General features: G+C 38.4%; 1 protein-coding gene across 2 annotated transcripts; it reads left to right on the top strand.

Moving 5' to 3' along the window:
* The first annotated feature begins 2,003 nt into the window (after positions 1 to 2,003).
* On the top strand, positions 2,004 to 14,144 carry LOC146668006 (tetraspanin-5). 2 transcript variants are annotated; one of them, XM_085409818.1, is made up of 10 exons: positions 2,004 to 2,426; positions 5,752 to 5,802; positions 7,711 to 7,857; positions 7,954 to 8,124; positions 8,200 to 8,325; positions 10,012 to 10,059; positions 10,697 to 10,813; positions 10,907 to 10,968; positions 12,532 to 12,584; positions 12,671 to 14,144. In XM_085409818.1, exons 1-9 carry the CDS (start codon positions 2,343 to 2,345, stop codon positions 12,542 to 12,544), a joined length of 819 nt encoding a protein of 272 aa, XP_085265944.1. In that variant the 5' UTR covers positions 2,004 to 2,342; the 3' UTR covers positions 12,545 to 12,584; positions 12,671 to 14,144. The 2 variants fall into 2 exon arrangements, with proteins under 2 accessions (XP_085265944.1, XP_085265945.1); XM_085409819.1 differs by lacking the exons at positions 12,532 to 12,584; positions 12,671 to 14,144 and having other exon boundaries at positions 10,907 to 10,972.
* Positions 14,145 to 14,861: the final 717 nt, after the last annotated feature.

Here is a 14,861-nt window from a genome sequence, read left to right as displayed (position 1 = left end):
ATTTTCTTTTTAAAATGACAAATCCAATAATATGCATGGCAATATAAAGTCATGTGAACAACTAACAGCATTCTTACTTGTTCAACAACATTAGGTGCTGCTAATCAAATCCACTTGATTAAATAAATTAACAATTGCGAGCGCCTCTATAAAAGCAGGCCTCATTTAGCATGTTAAATCATAGTAAAAAGGGGTGGGGGTCTGGCATTGTTTGAAAGGGTTGCCTCTTCTCTATAATACGGTAGAATGGTTTAGGTTTGCAAATTCAAGAATGCCGATTCTGTTCATTCTATCCCTTTCTCTGTGAAAGAAACATTTTGTCACTCATCCAGGTGACTTCAAGTTTTCTTCAGACTGAAGAATTCACTTGGATGAGTGATGAGACATTTCTCCAGCTGAAAACATAATAATAGATGAACAGCTTTCTGGGATTTCCTTACCTGGATGATCGAGCATACATCTAGAGATTAGACTTGCAGGTTTGCAAGTTTCATCTAAGAAAAGTGCAAGACTTCTCCTTTGGATAGAGGAGGCTAGCTAGTTAAAGCTTGGTCCAAATTGTGCCACACAACAGCACAATGATCCTGAGCGCAGCAGCAAATCTATAACAGAATAGCTGAAAAGGAAAAGAATCAAGGTCCAGTCAAAGCTCAGACCTCAGGCTGACTGTAACAGTGAGGTGGGACCTTAAGTGAGTGCTGCACAAGTCGATGCCTGCAAATTTCCATGAACTGAAGCAACGCTGTAAAGAAGAGTGGGACACAATTCCTCCACAATGCTGTGAGAGACTGAAGTCACATTTATTGCTGCTGCAGGTGGTTGTACAAGCTACTGAATCATGAGGATGCTTATTTTTTCACATGTATATTTGCCCTAATCCACATGTACATTATAATAAAGGCCAAATGTATTTTAACAGTATGCCACACTGATCTACTGTAAAGTTAAATGTAATTTCTAAGAAGGTACCGATGTTTAAAACAGCAAAATTACAAGTTCAAAAGAACACTGTAAATAAAATATAAAGCAGGGACAGTTACACCCTCCAAAAGGCGTAAACATCACATCCACCTTATAAAGATTAAGCCTAAGAAAGTAGGAAATTTAAGTGCGTTTTGAAAATAAACAATAAAGAAGCATCGCGTCTAGGCAGTTTGTGTCTCATTAAACTGGAACTTTATTTTGTTTTTCTTTGCTGACATTTAAACACAAGAGTGAAACATGAGATCCAGCCTGCTTTATTTCGGTGTTCTCTGGAATTCTTTCTTCATCGGGACTAAACAAGTCTTTGGAAAAGACAATGTGAGGTAATGTGTTAAAAACATGAAATCTTAAATATTCAATAAAAACATTCAAGTAACTAAAGGAAACACATAATTTATATTTTCTGTAACTACACTTGTAATTATACTCTTTATACTTTCTATTTCAATTCTTTCTGATAAAAGCATAAAGTTCGCATTACAAAATGACCTGTAATCAAGTCTGGTGAAGCAACTCAATCCTGTTTCTGTCTCAAAAATATATTAATTTTAATATTTAACATCAACTAAGATGTCCATGTTTATTAGTCTTTAACTTATTGATTGATTTAATACCCAGCAGCCTCAAAAAACTGCATGAATGAATTATTATTTATTCCACTACAACTTGAATTACTATTTCAAGCCTTATACCCTTATTATTGCCTAATAGCCTGATGGCTGTGATGAAGTTTACTTGAATATGAATGAATGAATGAATGAATGAATATTCTTTATTGTCATTGTCACAGGTACAATGAAATTGAAAGATGTCTTATGTATTCCTGTCGTGTATCATACACGTATTTAGTTAATGGGTAATAAATTCCGCTATAAATGATTAATTACCTCGTAACCAGTACTATCTGCCACTGTAATGGGGCTAGAGACCCTCTCATGGAGGAAGTCCCGCCTTCTCAGATCACTAAAAGAAATCATTGGTTCCTAGACATGGCAATCAAATAACAGCCATGTCTAGATTACGGGTCAGATAGGAGACCGTCGGTTTTAATCTGGTTGACTTTCACTGTGGTTTATTTCAGCGTTACACCTCTGAGGATCTACGCAGGGTAAAAGCTGAGATCTGTAGAGGGACGCCGACGGACTGTGAACGCTCCCCGACGGCTTCATCTGCGACTTTTATCCGCACAAAATCAAGATGGTGTTAATAATTAGACGCTAGAAAGGGCGGCATGTGTTGAGCCCTTAAAAAAAATTATTAAAAGGTTTCCAGAGGATCCCGACTGCCAAACACAGAACAGCTGCAAATGTGATTCCTGCTCGTTGCAGAGGCGGCGAAGGAAAACAAAATCCATCCAGATGATGTCAGGAAAGCATTTCAAGGCTCACGAAGTGAGCTGCTGCATCAAGTATTTCATTTTCGGATTCAACATTATATTCTGGGTAAGTCCCCCGTCTGCGACTTCAGGCCTGCCATCGTCAGTTTAACACACTGACACGCTCTTTGTTCCCAATCAGCAGCTGTGAGGTGCATTTATGTGTGCGTATGTGTTTGTTGTTGTGTCTATGTTGTCCTGGGTTTCGATTCGCTTCCACTTTCTCTTTTGCTCCTGTGCACTTGCTCCCTGTCACCCATCAGCCGCTTTGTTTTCGTGTGTCCTCCATCAGAGTGAGAACAGCTCTCTCTCTCGGCATCATCGCGTGTTTACATGACCGTAGCCTTCAGCTGAGGCCTTTTTTTTCTTCTTTTTTCGTGGTGATGTTTAGGTTGAGAAAACAGCCGTCACCTTTTCTATGCATGAGTGAAACCGCAGGGGAAAAAAACAAACATTCCGTCTTTTAAACCCACAGTCACCGTGGGCCGCCACTTCCTGGCTTGAAACAATAACCCGCATGGGTGCTTTTTTCACAGGTTGTTGATGAGGGAAGGTGGGGTAGGCTTTACTAATGGTTAGTTAAGTTATTAACAGAGCGATGCTCTCGTAGAACCGCAGCGATTAATCGATTTAAACAGTGACTGTTTTGATCGATTCATTGTTTTATCTCATTTAAAGCAAAAACGCTGTCAGTGAGTCCAAGTGTTAATTGTTTGATATTGGCTGCCTCTCCAGTACTTGCATTAAAGTAAGTAGAATAATCAGTGGATTTAGAGGATTGGTCGCAGAAAACAATGCCTAACTTATAAGTGATGTATGAAATAGTGTGGCCTGGTTTGAATAAGAGACAGCAGGGACATTATGCTCATCATTGATTGTTCTGTCATATTTTTTTTAATCGTCCGTCAGTCAATAAACAGTTTGGCTGAAATAGCAGAATAAAACTTCACATAATGTAGTGATCCAAGACGCTCAAGAAAACGTTGAGAGTAATAATTTTGTTTTTGAGGGTGTATCGGCAGAGCTATGCAGCATTAACCTTTTTGGATAACAGGAGCTCCTTTGTAAAACATGCACAGGCCACTCAGAAGGGTCATACCTGCGTTTGAAACCAGGATTGTCTGGCCTTGAGGCCATAGTGCTAACCACTGAGCCTGGTGCTGCCTGAGACATTTGTTCATTATCATATTTGGTGCCAACAAATGAACTGCTTGCTCCACAGCATCATATACAGCATGTTCTTTGGATGGATTAAATATGGGCATATCTACTTTTGTCTACATACGAATACAAATACAGATACAGTAAATTGCAGCAGTCCTACTGATAGGCACCGTTGGCCATATAAGGCCTTTTTAACAGCAGGGATTTTGTCTTGTTATTGTGGGGAAAACACAGATGCTGACAACATCTCTGATGATATTAGTAACAGTTCAAGTGTCCTGGTAAGTCATTGCGGTGTGGGAGTGTGGGACTTTCGGCCAAAGCCCCTATCTTTTTTTTATTCACTTATTTATATCAGTAATTTTGACTTGTGCTAACTGACATAAAAAAATTAAATAAAACAAAGAAGCTAAAAAATACACTAAATTCAGCACATGCTACTTAAGCCATGAATGGCATTGGTGTGCCCAGTGGTTCTTCACGTATCGGGGACTGATAGAGACAAAGGCCTTTGGGCTGTGGAAAAGCTCTCAGCCAACTGTACAGCAATCGGCCCCTTTGAGCTTTGTGTCATTCAGGTATCAGCTGCTTATGTCACAAACAACTGTTCCCCTGCCTTAACAGCTGTCTCACAAACAAATACTTGAGATGGTCTGTAAAGTTCATTATCTTTAATCTAAAAAAAGTCCTTAGTGCTTCTATCTGGTGAATAAATGTGTCTAATTCAACAAAAGACTTCAGTTAAAATCAGTTATTCAAAAACCTATTATTTCTCATCTTTATTTTAGTGCTTGTTAAAGTCCTGGTAAGTTAGTGGGGTTTTAATTTTAATAGTGAAGGTGTTCTTGGATAAAAGCATATCCAACAACAATAATTGTTGTTGAAATCCTCACAAATTAAGTGGCTTATAAAGTATACTGTTTTTCTCAAGTTTCTCTTGTCATGGTTTGTCAGTGAAGATGTATCACAGTAGACACTGAAGCATAAATATTTTTTACCGAGTTTGTCTCTATGCTTTTTTTTTTAAGTGCATTGTGGTGAGTAGGATGTAAAAAAGTTATTTCAAATAGAAAACCAAAACTCATTGCAAGTGAATGTGAAAGTAACAAAAGGCATGGAAATGTGACAATTAAATAAGGTGTTTATTAAAAACATATTAAAGTAATTAGCACAAGATTTAAAAAGTCTTGTAAACACAAACTACCATAAAATATTAAATCATAATACTGTCATAGTAATGGGTCTTTCTGTCAGACATCAGCAGCGTTCTGACGTATGGATTTCTAGTGTGGTTCCCCAGCTGCACCAAGGCCGATCAGCAAGCACTCCAGCGGGTGGTGAAGGAAGCTGGCAGAATTATTGGAACAAGTCTGCCAGAGATCAGTAATATCTTCCCCACTCGCTGTCTGAGGAGGGTGCACAGTATCCTGCAGGACCAACATCACCCTGCGCGCCACCTTTTCCATCTGCTGCCCTCAGGGAGAAGGTACAGGTCTATACAGGCCAGAACATCCAGACTGGCCAACAGCCTGTATCCACAGGCTGTGAGGCTCCTGAACTCTCTGCCCCCCTCTCACGGACAATAACCATATCCAACTTCTTAATAGCAATGAACTGGTCTGCATTGGTGCATCATATCTTTATTCTCTTCCCCCTCCTGCCCCCCCCCCCCCCCTCTTTCTTAAATAGATAACTATCATATCTGATATCATATCTCACAGTACAATAATATTGAATGGGTTGCATTGTTGTATTTTGTCATGTTTCTCAGGTCTTTGTCTGAATTTCTACGAACATTATTGCTAAGGATTGTCTTATTGCATTGGAGTCACACTGGGTTAAATATGTACACTTGGGTTTTAAGGGGTATTTATTATTTTCTTCTTTTTTTTTGGGTTGTATGGAAGCCCCAAACGCAATTTCATTGTTCTTGACAATGACAATAAATAAATAAATACTAAATACTAAATACTAAGTAATAATATTCCCGATTACTGCTTCTACACTGCGGCGTACAGTTATGTACAGTCAAGCTGTTTAAAGATGCTTTCTAATGTGGAAGCCTCCTGCTGATCCTGCAGACTGGGATGAGAAATATTTAGTAATGGACCACTGCCAGGAAAATCTCTCTGTAGTTTCTGTCAGTGTGCGTCTGTGTGATGACTACATGTAGCAGTCACAGCAAAATAATCCTGTTCTCTTGTTTCTCTCTTTTCTCCCTCTGTCAGTTCCTTGGAGTAGCATTTCTTGCCATTGGTTTGTGGGCATGGAGTGAAAAGGTTAGTCGTATATTAATGTGTAATAACAAGTTGCAGGACTTATTTCTGTGAAGCTTTTTACTTACAGGTATCTGCAAATATTCCACAAACCGGCATATCGTTGTGGTTTATACTCGACTGCGTGCAAGGAATGGTCACCATGGCTTTACTGAATCAGAAAGGAATGCTGTGCTTTCCTGTGGGACTCATGAACAATGGGCTATGAATTGATCTGATGCATTTCACAGATTTGTTCATTGTGTACTGAGAGTGCAAAAAGCAGACAATCTACTGAGAGCACTTTTTCACCAAAGTACATTTGAAGATCTTGATTGTTATCTCATCCTACATACGTGACTACAACTAATATTATTTAATTATTTGTTAATTGCTAAATTATTATAATGGGTTGATTAACTTTAAGATTAATATAATGTCAAATGTATGGTGTAAAAAGTGTGGGTTAAATTAGACTGTTAGCTTTGGACAAAAACAAACAGCTAGCCAGGCTCTATCTAGAGGTAAGAAAATCTACATACAGCATCATGGGCTTGAATGTGTTCTTTTTCCAGCACAGAATTATTGTACAGTATGTACCTTTAATCTTCAGAAAAAAATAATGGCACAGGTTTAAATTTTATTTTGGATTTTCTCTAATCCACACAGGGTCGAAAGTATAAATGCAGGTTCAAATATATACATATTTATAATATCTGGTCAAATGTCCCTTAGTTGCACCTTGGTAGCCATCAACAAGCTTCTGCCATAATTCTGCCTGAATATTTGACCATTCACCTTGGCAGAATTGGTAAAGTTCCTGGCATGGACCTGGCTTTTAAGCTTAGTCCATAAATACCCAAAAGGGTTGAGGTCAGGCTTTGGGAAGGCCACTCCAGAAGCTTAATGTTAGCCTGCTTTATCTATCCCAAAACCACTTTTGACGTGTATTTGGATCATTGCCCTTTTGACTTGTCAAAAGCTGCAAATTTCAATTGAGCTTGAAAGTGTTGATTTTGGACCAGGGGCTTCTTTCTGTGGTGAAACACTCGCTTGACTGGAGACAGTGACGCTGGTGTTTCAGCAGTTTCCAGTCCATAGCATAATTTTTGAACATCCTAACCAACTACCGTTCATCCGAGTGTGACGGCTTGGATCTTCTACCAGACTTTAGCTGGAACTGGTGGATGTGGTGACACATTCAAATAACTTATACTTACATAGAATTGTTTGAACTGATAGTCTTGAAATGTGAAGTTGTTTAGAAATGACTTCAAGAGATCTACCCAATTTGAATTCCTTAGATTTTTACGCTGTTGTATTGAAGAATTCAGTGAGTGCTGTCAAACAAATCATTTGTATGCTGATAAAGTTGTGATCTAGTTGTGGTCAGTCATGATCACTACCAAGTTAATAGGCCTAGACTTTGCTATACAATCATTCTACCCTGGTAAAAGAGCAGTTCAAAGAAAACAATACCAACACTACCATGGCATTCATGCTAATGATAGGTGCATGTCAACTTCTGACACAACTTTAATAGCATATCTATAGCTCACTGGTTTACATGCTAGAGCTTGTTTGTTTCGTCACTGCAGAAATTGAAAAATCAAATTAGGTTGGTTAGCTTTGTACAGATCCAGGAAGCTAATCGTAGCTAATATATGATAAGCTAAGTCAATTAAAACATATTTACATTTGCTCGCTCTGAGCAAGAGTAAATTAGCTTGTTCCCAAAAATCAAAAACAATTGACAATTTTATTATTAAATTCTTTTAAATAATTGCTTACATTGGTTTGGATTGTACTTTATGAAATTTGGGTGTTAAACATGCTTACAAAATGATTACTTTACCTGGGAAGAATGTTAGCAATGTGATGATATTTCAGTGGTTTTTCAGTTGAGTTTGACCTCACGTGCTTTGCTCCCAGGGTGTTCTGTCCAACATCTCATCCATCACTGACCTGGGGGGCTTTGACCCTGTCTGGCTCTTCCTTGTCGTGGGTGGTGTGATGTTCATTCTCGGGTTTGCTGGTTGCATTGGAGCGCTGCGGGAAAACTCTTTCCTGCTCAAGTTTGTATGTTTGTTAAAGGCTTTCTCAGAAATCTATAATTCTTTATATTTCTTGTTTTCATAGCAGTTATTATATTCAGAAAATTCTCATGTCTTTCAGTTCTCCGTGTTCCTGGGCATCATTTTCTTTCTTGAGCTGACTGCTGGAGTCCTGGCCTTTGTCTTCAAAGACTGGATCAAGGACCAGCTCAATTTTTTCATTAATAACAACATTCGGGCCTACAGAGATGACATTGATCTGCAGAACCTGATCGACTTCACCCAGGAATATGTAAGCAACGTTTCTTTATTTGTGGCACCGATTTCTTTCTAGTATTTTTACCTTGTATTTTATATGTTATTGCAGTGGGAGTGTTGTGGAGCTTTTGGGGCTGATGACTGGAATTTGAACATCTACTTCAACTGTACTGATTCAAACCCGAGTCGTGAGAAATGTGGAGTGCCCTTTTCCTGCTGCACCAAAGATCCAGCGGTATGTCTCTCTATCACAAGATAACGTTGTGGCTGTTGGTGTTTTTGTGTCCTTTGTTAGAGTTTAAAATAATTTTTAACATGCTGAAACTACAAGACTTGAGGGGAAGTTTTGAAGGGCTTTCTTGTCACAGACAGCTTGTTATCTATGTTCTCCAGAAGAAGCAGTGACGCTATCAGCGACGATGGCTTGCATCCAACAGGACGCTCAGGACGCTGTGTTTAGTCGTGTCAGGCCCTGACTGCAAGTCAGAGTCTGAAAGCGGATGGGTGGGACTCTGGACCGAGGCATTTTTTGGCAGAAAAATACTCTTAACTGCTGCTTACTGTGCGCAGCAGTGACAGCATTTTTCTTCAGAAAAACAGACTCAGGAAGGGTTTTATTTGACAATCCAAGGACACGCTGTCCCACCAAGGTCATTCTCTATAGGGGAAAAAAAAGGAAACACTTGGATTTAAAAAAGTTGTTTTTCAAAGGCACCGTGTGCTCTTAATGTGTATACCATATCAAAAATTTTCATTTTTTTAATTTTAATTGTTTAGTTGGGTTGTGCAGCAGGTGTCTTTTGTGGTTATATTTCAGGTCAGGTCTTTATCAGCCAGTTTCAAGTCAGTTGAAAGTTGTTGTTTTTTTTGCTGCTAGCTTTCCATCAAAAAGTATTAATTTAAAATAAAAGGTGACATTTAAAATTAGTTTTGTTAGCTACCGTGGCTCAGGGGGTTGGGAATCGCATCTGTAACCAGAAGGTCGCCGGTTCGATCCCTGGGCTCTCTGTCCTGGTCGTTGTGTCCTTGGGCAAGACACTTTACCCTACTTGCCTACTGGTGTTGGCCAGAGGGGCCGATGGCGCAATATGGCAGCCTCGCTTCTGTCAGTCTGCCCCAGGACAGCTGTAGCTACAACTGTGGCTGCCTCCACCAGTGTATGAATGTGAGAGTGGTATTGAAAAGCGCTATATAAATCCAATCCATTATTATTATTATTATTTAAATGCCATAAAAATGACATCCAAAAGCTGAAATGCTTTTAGTGTTTTTTTTTTACATTGCTACAAATGCTGCTGGAAGTTTGACTTCTTTTAAACTTTTTCCTCTGCTCTATGGATCTAAGGAAAAGGCAAAGGTTTGCCAGAAACCTCTGCCAAGCAATCCCTCTGTCTGTGACGCCACATCCAGTGAAGCCATTTCATTTTGGCTGACCATTAAGGAAAAGATTTCCACCAGACTTTATTCTCAAACATTGCCCTTTGTCAGCGGTGTTTTACACATTTTATTTTAATGATCTGCCCACTAAAGTTTTTATTTGTTGTTTTCAGAAGTCTAAGAGAACAAAATTTGACTTCTGGGAGTTAAATGTTACTGTAGCCCAAGTTTCTGCAGCTGTGGTCCCACACAGTCTTATAAAGGTTAACCTGACCAGAAAGGCAGATGCATCCTTGCACACAAAACGTTGGAGTCGTTTAATCTTCACAAGTAGAATATAATAGGCAAGCAAACATAAACAAATCCTTGGTTTATATGCAAAAATCTTCACAGTAACTGTATAACCATGGATTGGTGAGTTTTACTCATGATCATCTAGTTTTACAGTTTTTAATGTGTATGCATGTTTTATTGTTTTTCACTGTAAAGGCCAGTCTAGAATCTCTAGCTAATCTAAAAATGCATGTGTGTCTTCTCTTCGCAGGAGGACGTCATTAACACTCAGTGTGGATACGACATCCGAGCAAAACCGGTGAGCTACAAACGGAAACTTAAATTTATCACCGAGACTGAGACCCTGATGTAAAAAGTAAAAGGAATAGAAAAGAGTAGAAAGCATGAATTGTTCTGGCTTATTTTGCCTCAGGGAGGTTTATATGGCTATATGAGGTCGTCAGTTGCTCCACCCTGGACACAATATTCCTCTTTCAGTATGTTTCTCAACTCCTCACTCGTGAAAATACAGCAGCTGGCTCTCCATCAACACTTTGGGCCTTGTGGCATTACTCATGCAGCAGCAATGCAATGGGAATTGAAATCCCCTCCCCCACCTGTCGTTAGCTTTGGCCTTACTGCACGGCCAGCGTAATGTAAGGAAAAAAGGCTCTGTTTGTTTTCTTGACTTTAAATGTGAGCCAGAGTGAAGCAGTTTTAACAAGAGTCAGAGGAAAACAGTGAGCCGAGTGTGTGTTAACGACTACGTAACACTGGATCAGAGGCATTTTGCTGTGGAGGGCTTTAGGGGAAACCGCAAAATGAAAAGGGGAATCATGTGCTATTAAAAATAACTGTGTTGTTAAGTGTCGTGGAGCAAAATAAAACCAAATATATTTCAGATGAACTTGACTATCACGCTGTAGTATTGGTTTGACTTGTAATTGTTTTGACAGGACTCTGACCAGAGGTCATTCATCTATATCAAAGGCTGCGTACCACAGTTTGAGAAGTGGCTTCAAGATAACCTGACAGTGGTGGCAGGCATATTTATTGGGATTGCATTACTGCAGGTGGGGATCAGTTTGTCCTAAACATCTGAGCTTTTGTCATTTTTTTCCATTACCTAACAATTTGTTTTCCTTTTTTTTTATTTTTATTTTTAGATTTTTGGCATCTGTTTAGCGCAAAATCTCGTGAGCGACATCGAGGCTGTGAGAGAGAGTTGGTAGGTAGCAAGGGTCATCAGGGTGACGCGTCAAATTTTGTGTCTGAGTGCATAATTTTTGTAAATCAGTTCACGGCTTGTAGGGGTTTATTTTGTAATTTAACTTAACATAACTACATGAGTTAAATTTAGCGGCTCCATATTTAAGAGAGCATTAAAAACCTCTTCAGGCAGCCATAAAGACCTGATGGGCAGGGCTGCTTGTGTATTATGAAATATCCTTTTGACTATTATTACTTTTGTATGTAAACCTTCATAATAAAAGTCTCACGATTATGGTTGCAACACCCTGACATGGAAGAACATACAAATTATTGGACAGTTGCACAAAAGCTTTAATTATTTGAAAAGCTTTACAACTATTGGTATTTATAAATTTGGACTATATTAACACTTAAAAATTTAAAAAAAGCACAACAGAGTATTTTTCTTTAAACTACACTATAATTCTTTTGTTTAGTATCGTTTCAATTTTTCTTAGTCCTCTTTAAAATGACAGTTACACCTGACTATAATGATCATAGCGTATCTTTGCTTTTATGTGTCATGTTCAACATACGTAACTCAGTGGTGACGAAAATTTGTATCGGCAACGAAATTTTATTTAGTCACAACTAAATATGGAAAGATGAATCGCACAAAGTGCAGCAAGCCTGGCAAAAGCGTTCCGTCTCTGTTTTTACTAGATATTGTAATGCACCGAAAATGTTTTGGAACTAAAAAAAGGTTTAACAGAATAAACTCCTACTGTCATGAATTATTTTAATCTAAAATGATGCATTATGTGTGTCACGTCAATAACTTATAAGCATGATTTCGTTGTTAAAAATTAGTTGGCGGCTGTAGAGTTGGCTTTGGGTGTATTATGGTTCAGAATGAAATAAACATGTAATATGATAATAAATAACAACGTTTTGAAAATACATTCCAGGTCCACAAATGAAGTCCTGAATTTGAAATTGCCTGAGTTTCCCTGTATTAACACCAGCAGGTTGATATCTTTGCTTCCAAGTGAGATAATTGTGTGAATTGTCACATACTGAGTTGCTTTGTGGTAACTTTGGTTATTCAGGGACTTTCTGCAAAGCACCACCGTCAGGCTAGAAAGGCGCCCTGATGAAAAAATTAAACGTTGTTGCAAACATCTTGAACTTAAAAACAAAAAGAATCACAAACAGCTTCATCGGTATTACATCATTAGTGTTAATGGCAAGTGTAATGTAAGGAAACAAGCTGCCCCAGTTATTCTAAAACTTAAAAAACATCCACCCAATTGGAAACTTGAAAATGTGCTGCAGCACACACAAACCTCTAAATACCACCATCACCCGCTGCTTTGCAAAGTCCTGCTTTGAAGGTTGACTATTTAGTCAGCGTTTTCCTGTCGCCATCTTGGTTATTTATTTCATTCTATATGGGATCATAATTCACAAAATAAGCATGTTGTATTAACTAACCCTCTGCTTCTCAGTGTTGCAAACAAAGCTTATTTTGCTTGTGCTTTTTATTGTCTTGGTTGTTTTATTGTTCCGATTCATAAATCTGCTTCCTGTTTTTGTGCAGTTTGTTTACCTAAGACCTCCAGAGAGTTTTCAAAGGCAAGAAAGATGTACAAGGTAAGCGCTTTGAGATCAATATAGCAGTATAAATTATCGATCTCCTCCGATGTTTTTTATTTTTTATTTTTATTTAATTTTTACAGGACTGCGGCTCGGATGCCAGCGTTGAAGGGAAGTACTTTAGTCACCTAAAATGTGCAGTATGAAGAGTCTCGCTCATATGTAAATAGTAAATTTAGAATTATTTTTAGAGTTACTGTATTTTAAATGAAGCACCCCCCCTCTGAAATATACTACTATACACACAAAAACAATGGAAAATAATATTTCAGTAAAAGCTAGAGTTACAGTAAAGGCTGTGTTGAAGAAGCCAGGAAGATAATGTGTTTTGCCCAGATAACAAGCGGAGACGGCGTTTCTCTGAGGTAGTGCTTCATTTAGAATATGGTCTGTGGTTTTATATGTCTCACAGCTGCAGTTTTTTAACAGCTGCATGTAAAGGGTGTGTAAGAAGATAAAAGTGATTCTGGAAATGCACTGCATGCCTTTTGTCTCTTGATAGGACATCGGCTTCTAACTGTGTTAAGTATTTTAAAGTATTTGTAAAATAGTAATTTCGATTGAATCGGCTGGTTAGCACTTTGTTGAATGTTTGATGGAGTCTACTTAAGAGAACGAACTTTAGATGTGGACACTGTTACAGATTGCAGTTTGACTTATGGGGGATGTAGTCACCGTGTAGTTTCACGAAGAGACGTGATGGATGTGTTCAGCTTTGTAAACTTGCTTTTCTTGGAAAGAATGACAAAATAATGTAATACATGTACTGAGAGAAACCCAACGATGTGGCATCTAATCAAAACTCAGCCTTAAGCACTTTAATCTTCACAGAGGACAGAGGATAATGAAGTTCATTTCAGCTGTTCGGCTTTTTGTCATGACAGACTGTTATCTGGTCAAGCAGCAGCCACTGGAGGGGGAACTTTCCATAATATGCTTATGTAACATCCTGGTACTTCATAAGTGTCACCTTGAAAATGGGTTTGGGGACTTTTTTAGTGTAGTCACCTTCTTTGGAAACAATCTTTTTGTCCATTAGTGTTCTGTCATACCTTCATTAATTTGCCTTTATTTTTAGTTGTGGCCAGTGTGTTGAAATCGTGAAAACCCTTATTTGTTAGATTTTTACTTTTTTTTACTGCTTGTTGGCACTTAATTGAACATAGAAGTAAATTATTTAATTTACAAATGCACAGTACTTGAAAGTAGAGCGCGCAAGCTCTGTCATCAGCATTTATTAAAAATTCAGTGATATTAAACACACAAAGTTTTCTCTTAACAGAGTGAAAAAAGCCATTTAATGTAAAGGACATGTGAACCTGTGAACTTTTCCTCTGCAGCTGATGACAATATGATATTAATCAATGTGTTTCTGGTTTCTACCACATGTATAATCTTATACTGAGAAAATGTTAGAATGCCAAAATGGTGTCAGATATCTGTTTACCTGCCACTTAGTGCCATATTTGCGATTTCTACATACTCCCGATTATAACCACACTTTTCTTTCACGTGTACTCCTGATTCTTGTAAATAACTGGATTGTGATAAGATGTAGATACATCTGAATAAATGTTGTTCTTTGTATTATTTTGTCTATTTCTGTGTATACTTTGTCTGGATAATATGTTACACTGATACCGCACTTACCTCAGACTAAAATTAATGGTAGCGCTGCAGAGGAATTGTACTCCAGTGTGACTGGGTGAATGACAACTCACTACCTCCATCTTGTGTTTAAAACAATATATATGTTGGACCTTTTTTTCACTGTAACCCTCCAACTGGTCTCCAGCTGTGGGTATCACATATTTTTAGGTTTAATTTGCGTACGGTTTTCATATACTGAAACTAAAGGCGTGGTACACTCAAGCAATAATAATAATATTATTAAAACATATGCTGGGGTCGACAACCCTGGGATTATGACCTCACTGAGGTCAAAATGTTAGCAGAGAAGTGAGCCTGTGATGGGTGGGAAAGAAAAAATAGGAAAAGCACTGCTGTGGCTTGTGTCAAGAAAATGACTCCCCAGTTACTTCATTAGTCAGACTTTGCTCGTACCAGGTTGGACCTTCAGCTCCTTTAATTCTTTGTGGCACAGAATCAGTAAGGTGCTCAGAGGTTTTAGTCCATATTAACATGATAGCATCACACAGTTGATGCAGATTTGTCAGCTGTATACATGATGTAAAGTTCCTCTCCCTCCACCTTCCAAAGGTACTCTTTCGGATTGAGCTCTGTTGACTATGAAGGCCGTTTGAGTACAGTGAA

Source organism: Rhamphochromis longiceps, linkage group LG6 (assembly GCF_057381845.1).
Source record: "Rhamphochromis longiceps isolate RC_006_pf linkage group LG6, R_longiceps_female_GT1.1, whole genome shotgun sequence".
NCBI classification, from domain to species: Eukaryota; Metazoa; Chordata; class Actinopteri; order Cichliformes; family Cichlidae; genus Rhamphochromis; species Rhamphochromis longiceps.
Note: the sequence above shows the minus strand (reverse complement) of the source record. Positions and strands in the feature narration are given on the sequence as shown.

Excerpts from the sequence above, each read along its gene's own strand:
- LOC146668006 (XM_085409818.1), top strand. The coding sequence starts at position 2,343 with ATGATGTCAGGAAAGCATTTCAAGGCTCACGAAGTGAGCTGCTGCATC. Across the intron at positions 8,125-8,199 it reads TCGACTTCACCCAGGAATAT|TGGGAGTGTTGTGGAGCTTT; the intron begins GTAAGCAACGTT and ends ATGTTATTGCAG. Across the intron at positions 8,326-10,011 it reads GCTGCACCAAAGATCCAGCG|GAGGACGTCATTAACACTCA; the intron begins GTATGTCTCTCT and ends TTCTCTTCGCAG.